This window comes from Lynx rufus, unplaced genomic scaffold (genome assembly GCF_022079265.1).
Source record: "Lynx rufus isolate CCGP_SWC_20201006 ecotype Redwood Valley unplaced genomic scaffold, mLynRuf1.p SCAF_2, whole genome shotgun sequence".
In the NCBI taxonomy this organism is placed as follows: domain Eukaryota; kingdom Metazoa; phylum Chordata; class Mammalia; order Carnivora; family Felidae; genus Lynx; species Lynx rufus.
In genome coordinates, this window is record NW_025814834.1 from 7,445,773 (window position 1) to 7,455,659 (window position 9,887).

A 9,887-nucleotide genomic window follows, 5' to 3' on the forward strand; every position below is an offset into this window, starting at 1 on the left:
CTGTCTGGCCCTGTCTAACGTCCACCCATCCAGTTCCCAAGAAAGCTCCAGAGTCATCTGTGTAGATCATAAATAATGTTTATTGAAGCAGCTGTGATTTTCCGATGGCACATCTGGGAAGACACACGGACCCAGGTCCCCCGCACCCCACACCCAGCCAACTGTGGCCGTGACAGTTTGTCATCATAGGAGCCCCTGGGAGCAGTAGGTCCTGACGGGGGGGTTAGGGGTCCAGATGTGGTTCACGGCCCCCGGGCCGAAGGAATCTGAGGGCTCGGTGGGTGGTGCCCCCCACTCTACCTTGCACCCATCTGGGGTCCCTCTGCCTCTGCCAGGGCGGCCAAGCGGAAGGCCTGCAGGGCCTGCACCAGCAACCGGGGAAGGCTGCGGGCCATCGTGGCTGGCTCCAGGCCCACCAGGCCACCAAAGACCACATGCTGGCCCCCCAAGCCTGCCCGCACCCAGGCTCGGAAGAGGCCGGTCAGTGTCTTGGAGCCCAGATCTGCCAGGACCTGCAGAAGGAGAATCGGGGCTCACAACCTCACTGGGTCTCCCCCCTCGTGGCCCCCAGAAACTCTCACCCAGATCCACTCCCCTCCATAGCCCCCGATCCTGCACACTTCTGCTCACTTGGACACCCCCACGCACCCTTCCACTCACGCCTTTCCCTCACAAGTTCCCATCCACCCCACCTAGCACCCAGCTTACACACAGCTGCCCTCCCCACCCTTTTCTCCCAAGACACCCCTGCCTCCACTGCAAGCTGCTGGCAGGTCCTCCCTCCTGCTGTGGAGGGTGCCCTTTCTGTCCCCCCTGCCTACTAGGGCTGACCCAGGTCGGCTTCTGAGGCCACTGTGAGCGAATGTGGGAAGCCTGAGGACCTACCTCATGGAAGTCCATGGCCAAGTGCTCTGATGGGACCTGTAGGATCCAGGCATGGGTGCCTTGAAGGGTGGCCAACTTCTGTTGCAGCGTCTCCAACCCAGGGCAGCCTGAAGGAAGAGGAGAGGTCCCGGGAATAACAGAAAACTGACACCAGCAAGGAGCTGGGAGAGGGATTCCCACCAGGACCCCAGAATGGCCTCCCAGTGGGCAGATTTCTTCTCATGCTACACACGGGGAAACTGAGGTTCAGCAAATGGTCTCTGCTGACCCTGAGGGCGGCCCAAAGCCACAAGTGCCCCCAAAGAGTCATCCTCCCTGCTGCAGGGGGAGGGGTCGGGTGGGGAGAGCTAGTCTGCTGGTTGCCCCATGGGTGGGTAACCTCTTCCCAGAGCGGACCTTGGGAGAATCCTCGCAGGGTTGGCCGCCCTTGGCCTGCTACTCTCCCTGCAAAGGCCGGCAGGGGGCGCCCTTACCGTTCCCTTCCTTGCGCTGCTCTGGTCTCCGCTTCGGGAACCGAGCGCCTGCAGCCCGCGATCCTGGGGAGACGCGGGGTTAGGGGATCGCCTCCGCCGCGCGGAGTCGGCGTGCGGGGGCCGGAATATGAAGGCACGGGGTACCTGGGTGTAGCCGCTGCTCGCGGGCAGGGTGCCTGGGAGGCTCTAGGAGCGACAGAGCGGAGCGAGCCAGGGCTGGGGCCAGACGCCGCATCCCTGGGCTCGGGCCGAGCAGGTCCTGAGCGCCCCGCAGCAGGTCCAGGAGGGTGTGCGCCAGCGAGCGCAGCTCTGCGGGCAGGACAAGCGTCCGGGCGGAGGTCAGACGTGGGCCAGGTCCCCTGCCCTCCCGGCCCGGCCCTGGGAGCTGGACTGACCGCATCGCCTCCGGCGCTGCAGGCACTGCTGTTGCGCCAGACGCGCACAGGCGACCGCGGGCCCGGAGCACAGGCGGGAGTAGAAGGCGCACGGCGGGGCGGCGTCTGCCTGCGGCTCCGCGGGCGGGTCCCAGGCCAGAAGCTCCCGGCAGCTGGGTTCCCGGCTGGAGGGGATTGCTACAGGGGTCGACGGGGACCATCTCAGCCCTGGCTTTGGGGCCTAGCGTCCGCAGCCCTCCCCTGAAGGGAGACAGGCTTTCTTGACGCCCTAAAGGGCTGGGGGGCGGGCGGGGTGAAGATGGGCTTGTTCCAGGTCTGTTAGCGGGACACTTCGGGGAGGGGGGAATAGGAATGGGGCGCTCACCGCTCATCTGCTCCTGGAGCCAGTCCTTGAACACGGCCACTCGAGTGTAGACTCCGGGCTTCCCTGGCTCTCCGCATCCGTCCCCCCAGGAGGTGACCCCGTACAGGACCTCCTTGGGGCGGGGGCCAGGCTCAGAACATGTCAGGGGGCCTCCGGAGTCACCCTGCGGGACCCGAGTCAAAAGAGAGGGTACTACATTGACCTGCCCCCTCCTATGCCAGCTTTACACTTGGCAGGCAGCTTTGAATTCTCCTGGGGTGACTTCTTGTACCCATGTTAGCAATGAGAACATAGAGGCTCAGACAAGTTGAATGACAGCCTGACTGTGGAAGGAAAGAGGCTGTTCTTTCCCTGGGGAACCAGGACCCTCCGGCACCCTCCAGTCAATCAGGGCTCATACCTGGCATGAGTCGATGCCCCCGGCCAGGTAGCCGGCACAGAGCATGCTGCTGGGGTGCAGCTCGGGCCCCAAGGCCCTTTTGCAGGTGTCAGCACTGAGCAGGGGCACTCGGGCCTCCCTGACCGCCTCAGCCTCAGGCCCGTCTACAGGGAAATGGTGGAGGGGGCTCAGGCCTTCAGCGCAGGAGTGTCGCTTCCGGGGGGGGGGGGCCCAGTGTCGCTTCCGGGGGGGGGCCCAGTGTCGCTTCCGGGGGGCCCCCCCCGCCCTGCCCCCCCCCCCGCCCTGCCCTCCTTGATTCCTACCCCCCTGCAAGACCAGGCAGCATTTTGCGAAGCAAGGAAGTCAGATTCGCTACACCCCCGGCCTTCCCAAACTCCATCACCCCAGCACCCCATTCTTCCCACTCACACTCGCGCCTCACCCAGGCCCGGGCCTGCTCCATACCTTCGAAGAGGGCCCCCCAGCCCGCGATGGCGCAAGCCGTGCCGGCTGGGGGCTCCCGGGGCCCCTGGGGCAGGCACACAGGGCGCACGGCCCCTGCCCAGCTCACCGGCGTCCACAGCTGCACGAGGGCCAGGTCGTTGTGGAAGGTCCGCGGGTCAAACTGCGGAGGGGGTGTCGGCGCAATATCAATGAAGCGTGGGGTGGGGGTGCCGTTCCCGACTCCGAGAGCCTGGGAACTGTCCTCTCACCTTGGGGTGGGGCAAGATGCGGTTCACCGGCACCTCCTCCGCTTGCTCCCCCCGGGGGCCCTCGGCCAGCGTCACCGTCCACAGAAGCTCGTTCTGGGCGCTGCGGGGAGAGCGGCGGGTGATACGCAGGACAGGGGTGCAGCGGGTCCCTTGGAGACCCTGCCCTCCGCCCACAGGCACCACCCAGCAAGCCCGCACGCCGGGTTCTTTCTCCGCTGTTACTCGCGGGGCAGGGAGGGTGGGCCAGGGCCAGGCGGCGGTCCCCAGGAGGCCCCCCGAGCCGGGCGGGTGGTCCCCTGATAGCGGCTCCCGGGCTGGGCGGCGTGGGCGCCTCGAGGCCCCGGAGCTGGGCAGGGCGGTGGCCGCCGCCAGGGGGCAGCAGAGACCGGCCCTCGCATGTGTCGCCCGCCCGACGACCCCGGAAGGAAGCATTGGACCAAGCGTTAGGGATCTGGGCTGGTCAGGGGCCCGGGGCCCAACGTACCCCGCGAAGCAGTGCGCCGCGGTGAGTACCCAGGACGCCGCCACCAGGACGCCGCCGCACAGAGGCTGCCCCCCGACTTGCAGCCTCACCAGCCAGGGCCAGGCCCCCGGGGGCGCAGCGCTACCTCCGACAATGCGGCCGTGGGCACGCGTCACGTTGACAGTGCTCGGGCGCCGCTCGCCACACGGCCCTAGAAAGGTGGCATCGGAGTCACAAGGGACAAGTCCTTGCCGCCCTGACCCTTGAGGCCCCTCCAGGGTTCACCCTGCCCTCATCCCTAACCCCCTCGAGCCCTTTAGCCTTACCTGGGGCGGCTGGATCCTGCGCTTGTGGCCTAGGACGCCCAGGTCCTGCTGAGACACAGACCTTTGAGCCTCACTGCTACCCTCCCACCTTCCCGCACCCCCGGCAGAGCCTGGGCCCTCTCCCTGCGCGCTGCCGCTCCCCTTCTGTTACTCCACCGCCCCCCCCCCCCACCCCCAGCAGTCAGGGTCCATTTCAGCGGCCATAAACTTCTCACTGTCCCTGCCCTCCTGCCTTGGCACGCGCTGTGCCCCATGCCTGGCATGCTCCTGCCTCTTGGAGAGACCTTCTTAAGCATCATCTCTGTTGTAGCCCCACCTAGTTTCTGTCTCCGAGAGGGAGTCAAGTCTGGAGGGAAGGGATGGGGTGGACAGGAGAACGGACGCAGGTAGTCAGTGCGAGCTCACCCGGGCACGGGACCGTGTGGTTGGCACAGCCTCTGCACTCGTGGAGTCTGTGCTGGATCTCCATTGCCACTCGATTTACTGCCCACTGGGCGCTCCTCTGGGCAGCCTGCAGCGCTTTCGTCCCCTGGGCTGACAGAGCTGCTGGGACAGAGGGTACAATCATGCATGGCTGGGGAAGGACCTCAGGCTCCAGCCCTGAGCCTGCCTTGGGAGACAGGGGGAAGCAGGTCAGGCTCCAGGAGCACCGGGCAGAATGGGGAGGAGAGAGAGCCCCAGGGGCCTGAGGGCCCAGCGCTCGGAGCAGATGGTCCCAGATTCTCAACCCACTTGGCCTGAGCTGGGCTGGAATCTTTAAAGAGGGACTTGCCTTAAACATCTTGAAGGAAGAACAGCACCTCAAAGGTAGAGACATCACAAAACTCAGGCTTCCGGACAAAATAACTGTCACCGAGTTGCCTACCTTTGGGCCCAGATAGCCAAGGAGCTGCCCGCCTGGACCCCTTCCTCCTGCTAAACCCGGAACCTTCCCCAAAGCATACCCCTTGGCAGTGGCTGCCAGGTCCCCTTCCCTGTGCACCCTGGTCCTCCCCCTCCCTCTCCCACCCGTGCCTCCGTTTCTGGCCCCTTCTCCCTGCAGGGTGGGCGGAGGGGGCCAAAGGCCTCAATGAGTGGGGGTGGCAAGGTCATGCTCGCCAGCCCCACCCCACTTCCTCTGAGCTCCTCCCACCTCTGCCGCCCCCTCAGAGCGGCCCGGGCTCACCTTGCAGGGTGCTGGGGGGCAGGCGCATGTACAGTGGGTGCCCAGCGACAGACGGTAGGTCTGGGAAGGGCAGCAGCAGCAGCAACACAGGCAGCAGCATGGTGACCAACAGCCAGGGCGAGCGACCCCGTCCTCTTTCCCCCTCGGAGTCTGCCCTCCAGGTGCTTATCCTTGGGTGTCTGCCTCCCACTGCCTTTCTGTCCCTGGGCCCTGAATTCGTGTCCCTCAAATCATCCGACTCTGTTCTCGTACATCAAAATCACCCGCTTCCCTCAGTCGGTCCCTCACCTGGCCCTTAACTCCCGGGAGCCCACAGGGGACTGGGGCTTGGGGGGCTATATAGAGGACAGGCTGGGGGGGTACTCGGGAGGGGGGCCAGGGCTGGGGGAGGGATCGGGATGGGGGCTCGACCCTCACCTTTGAAGTCCCACGGTCCCAGCTCTGAGGCCCCCCTTCTGTCAAAGGAACCCTTGTTTCTGCGGCTCCATCAAAGGGGCCCGGACAGGCCAGAAGAGCTGACAGTTGGGCTGGGGGCCAGGCAGAGGGGGGCTGGTGGGCAGGGGCTGGCCCTGTCTCCGAGGCTCTGATGGCGGGGGGAGTCCCATCTGCCTCTATTCCCTGAGGAGTTTAGGACTGTGCTGGGGGCACACGCTCCTGGAGGGAGGAGGGCAGGGGGTGTGTGAGGGTCCTCGGCAGCCCCACCCCCTGAGGAGGTGCCCGAGCTCCCAGCCCCTGTGCCCCTAATTGCTTGGCAGCGTCTCTCCCCGATGTAGCCATTTCTAAAGATGATCAAAGCGCCCTAATTAGCGCCGTAATTGCCGCACTGGGGGTGGTGGGGTGGGAAGAGGCAAAGGCAGGCCCCGAGAGGAAGGCAGACATGAAAGGCCCCACCAGTGGCCCAGTTTGGGTAGGACCGGCCCCAGCAGCTTCTGACGCTCTCCCAGACCCCCTGCCCCTACGCAGTGCTCGCTCGGCCCGTCCAGCATTGTTCTCAGTTGCTATGACCCTGATCTGGCCGGAGGGAATCTTCTGGAGTCTCACGGGAAGGGCCACAAACGAGCAGCTCTCCTGGGACCAAGCTCCCACCTGGGGCAGAGAGGAGGTGCCCTTCTGCCCCCACAGAATGTCCTGGGGCCCAGAAAAAGGATCTTGGCACCCCAATTCATGCCGGTGACCCAGGGTGACTTTGGCAGGCCTGGTGCCTTCCCAGACCAGATTCTGCCATGACGTTGCCCCTGTAACACAGTGTCCTGTCTTCTCCAGCCCTTTCTCCTTCTGCGCAGGTGAACGAGCCTCCGATTGGAACCTGCCTTGCTTCGTAAGACAGAGCCCCAGACTTGCAGAGATTGCCTTGAGCCAGGGGTCCCAGGGGTGATGGGTGAGATGCAGGGAAGGGGGGCAGCCAGTTCCAGCAGCTTCTCCAACTTCCTCCTCCTATGCTGCTGGCCAGCAGAGAATGTGCGTGGCCTCTTTTTCCTCTCTGAAACTCTCTTCCTCCTTGATCACCGAGATGTCCCATCATTTTGATTCTCCACTCCCCCCATCCTTGGGCGCTGGCCACAAAGAGGTTTCCACCCGCTGGAGCCCCACTGGAGGTTGCCACCCACCCAGTGTTGTGCTGGAGTTGCTCATGTTGGCTCTGGAGGGCTGAACATAGACGTCTCTTCCCAAGTCTGCACTGGGTGACATCATATTGGTAGCTTGAAACCAGCCACTGTGGGAGGATTTACACCACGGAAACCAGCACCCAGTACAAATCAGAGCCTCCCTGCCTTCCGCCCCGCAAGAGCCAGGTCAACATTACCCAGCACACCACTGTATATGCCCCCTTCCCCTCCCCGTTACCACCGCACCTCATGAAGACAATCCCTCTGGTTCAGGAATGCCATGAAATAGTGTCTGAGTATGGGTTATTGTGAGTGAATATTATAAAGTTGGAAATTACTTGTATTCATCAGAATTATCTATCCATCTCAAGAGGGTGTTTGTCTAGATAGGGGATACCTATCTTCTTTTTTTTTTAACTTTAAAAAAATGTTTATTTACTTTTGAGAGAGAGAGAGGGAGAGGGAGAGAGGGAGCTCAAGCAGGGGAGGGGCAGAGAGAGAGGGGGACACAGAATCTGAAGCAGGCTCCAGGCTCTGAGCTGTCAGCACAGAGCCCGACATGGGGCTGGAATCCACAAACCTTGAGATCATGACCTGAGCCGAAGTCAGACGCTCAACTGACTAAGCCACCCACGAACCCTGGGGCTATCTATTTTCTTATCCACCATCTCCAAATTCTTGGCAGAGAGGGTGTTAACTCTCAACACAGCCTATACTTGAAGAAAGTGTCCAAAGCAAATGATCTGTGGTTCCAAGAAAGAGCCGCCAAGGTAGGGGACCCAGAAAACAGAGAAGGTGGTTGGAAAACCTCACAGGCCCCTGGGCGGAGAGGCCAACACCACCCTCGGAGCCGGCGTCCAAGCTGGAGAGATTAAGGCCTGGAGCGAGCTCCCCCCAAGACGGAGCCCCCTGTGGCCGCTCTCACTGGAGAATGCCACAAGGAGGGGCACCTTGGTCCCTCAGCCACTTGGATCCTGCCAAAGCCAGGCGGGGCCAGGCCGGAGCCTTTGAGCCACCTCACCCCACCCCCGCCCCCGCCCCCCCTTCTGCTTCTGCTGGTCTTCAAGGACCGGTGGGAGGCCGAAAAAGACCAGAAGCTGCTGGTCTGTTTACTGCCTCTCCTGCCCCAGCGCCACTGCCAGAGAAAATTAGGGGCCTTACAGCACAGATGGTGATTCACTCAACCCCGCCTCCCTCTGCCGCTTCCCTGCACCCCCCCCCCCCCCAGCCAGGGCCCTGCCCTCTCCTCTCCTCTCCTCTCCTCTCCTCTCCTCTCCTCTCCTCCCCTCTCCTCCCCTGTCCTCCCCTCTCCTCCCCTCTCCTCCCCTCCCCTCCCCTGCCCTCCCCTCCCCTCCCCTGCCCTCCCCTCCCCTCTCCTCCACATATACCCCAAGTCTGGTCAGTTTCATCTACTTCCTCAGGTCGCCTCTTGAGAACCAGGTCGAAACCCACGTTTCGTGCAACTTTTTTTATTACTGGTGACTGGTCCTCCTGGTCGTCCTCGGCCTCTTCCACTGGAATGGCCACCGTCCCGACAGCATGTCCTCTTCTCTGCCACATCCCCTCTGGCACCTTCTTCAGAGCAGTCGCTGCTCTGTTGCCGGCTGTCTGGTGGGGACTTGCCTGTCCCAAGGGGCTGGGTCTCCCACAGGCTAGTCGAGTGGCAGACCCTCCCAGACCTCCTTGTCACTGCAGGGCTCACGGCCCGGCCCTGTCAGACCCACATCCTCCCCAAAGGCCCTCGCCCACGTGCAGAGGAGAAGAGGTGGGGGCCGGTGGGGGAGAGCCTTGGGGACTGCACAGATTTGAGGGAGAGAGCATCTTCCCTCACGTCTGCAGCAGAGCTGGAAGGAAGGGCAGGGACCCCGGAAGGATGAAGGAATCCCTTGTTCAGGAATCAAGGGAGCCGGCAGGAGGGAGAGGCTGGCATTTCAGTGTCCCATTGGAGTTCAGCTTAGCCAGGGGACCCGCCGTCCGGCCCAGGGGGCTCCTGAGGATGGTGGGGTGGGGGCTGCCTAGTGAGGAGAGGCTGATACCCGCACCCTGAGGTTCCTGGTCCCTCACGTACAGAGGGCAATCTCACGTGTGCCCACAGCCTGGAGAGCCGGCCTGGAGAGTGGATGAGTCTGCGGCTTCAGGCTTTTGGGGACTGTTGCAGCGTTGGGGGCGGAGCGCAGTGTGGAGTGATGTGGCCAGCTGGACGCAGCTGTAACACGCATGTCTGGCAGGCAGGACCGGCTACGTACGTTGTAACGGTCTGGGTGAAAAATGCAAATGCAGGGCCCCTTGTTCCACAATTGTTAAGAATTTCGAGACCGTGGCAGCAGCATGTTAAACCAAGTGTGGGGCCTTGCTGAGCACGGGGAGTGCCCCAAGTGAACACTCCGTTGGTGAGCAAGTTGGACCCCTGGTACTGTTCACAGAAAAGGAGCCGTGGTTCTGGGGCTCCCTGGCCCAGGAAGGTCGGGAGCAGATTCCTCTTTCTCTCTCTCCCTACGCAACAGTGGAGAACTGAGGGCCAGGGGAGCCCTCCACCCACCAGCTCATCGGCATAGAGCTTCTGAAGGTCCACCTGAGCACAGGGAGGAGAGAAGAGGTTTGCATCAAGCGAGAAACTGGGGTTTCACCGGGCAATGCCCAGAAAGAGAAGATTCTAACCTGGCAGGTGGAGAAGGCTCAGAATCTGGCCGGGTGTTGGCCAGGGAGCTGCCGCTTCCAGCCGGAAAGCAGCCTCCGCCCAGGGCAGTGCCTGGAAGAATGAAACAATTTCACGTCTATTTCCCAGCCAGTCGAGATTCCCCAACAATCTGGTTAGAGCCCTCTGCGATTGTGAGCTTGGTTATTTGTCGTCTGTCTGCCGCAGGGGAGCAGGGCTTTGCGCCTCGTCCCTGTGGTGTCCCCAGCACCTAGAACAGAGCCTGACACGCTGTGTTTGTTAAACAACTGAAGAAATGGATGGTCAGTACTGGCCCCTCTTCAGGCTCCAGCGTCAAATCACCTGCCTCCTGCACATGAACCTCAGCCCGTCCCAAGCAGTCCTGGCGTCTCCTGTTCCCCCGTCGGCTCCTCCTGTGCAGGGGCTGGGGCCCACTCCTTGCACGCTTATGTCCAGTCTGT

The 9,887-nt window shown here is 62.8% G+C and overlaps 1 protein-coding gene across 1 annotated transcript; it reads right to left on the bottom strand.

Annotated features, from left to right (window-relative positions):
- Positions 1-99: 99 nt before the first annotated feature.
- PRSS56 (serine protease 56) lies at positions 100-5,263 on the bottom strand. The gene is made up of 13 exons (XM_047085602.1): positions 5,164-5,263; positions 4,434-4,541; positions 3,999-4,043; positions 3,694-3,883; positions 3,210-3,309; positions 2,962-3,121; positions 2,518-2,660; positions 2,118-2,280; positions 1,754-1,930; positions 1,503-1,667; positions 1,359-1,421; positions 886-992; positions 100-512 (listed from the first exon to the last, which is right to left on the bottom strand). Exons 1-13 carry the CDS (start codon positions 5,261-5,263, stop codon positions 297-299), a joined length of 1,737 nt encoding a protein of 578 aa, XP_046941558.1. The 3' UTR covers positions 100-296.
- Positions 5,264-9,887: the final 4,624 nt, after the last annotated feature.

Coding starts and splice junctions, on each gene's coding strand:
- PRSS56 (XM_047085602.1), bottom strand. CDS start 5,263: ATGCTGCTGCCTGTGTTGCTGCTGCTGCTGCCCTTCCCAGACCTACCG. Junction 3,884..3,998: donor GCAGGATCCAGCCGCCCCAG/GTAAGGCTAAAG, acceptor CCACCTTTCTAG/GGCCGTGTGGCGAGCGGCGC. Junction 1,931..2,117: donor GCTCCAGGAGCAGATGAGCG/GTGAGCGCCCCA, acceptor CGACCCCTGTAG/CAATCCCCTCCAGCCGGGAA.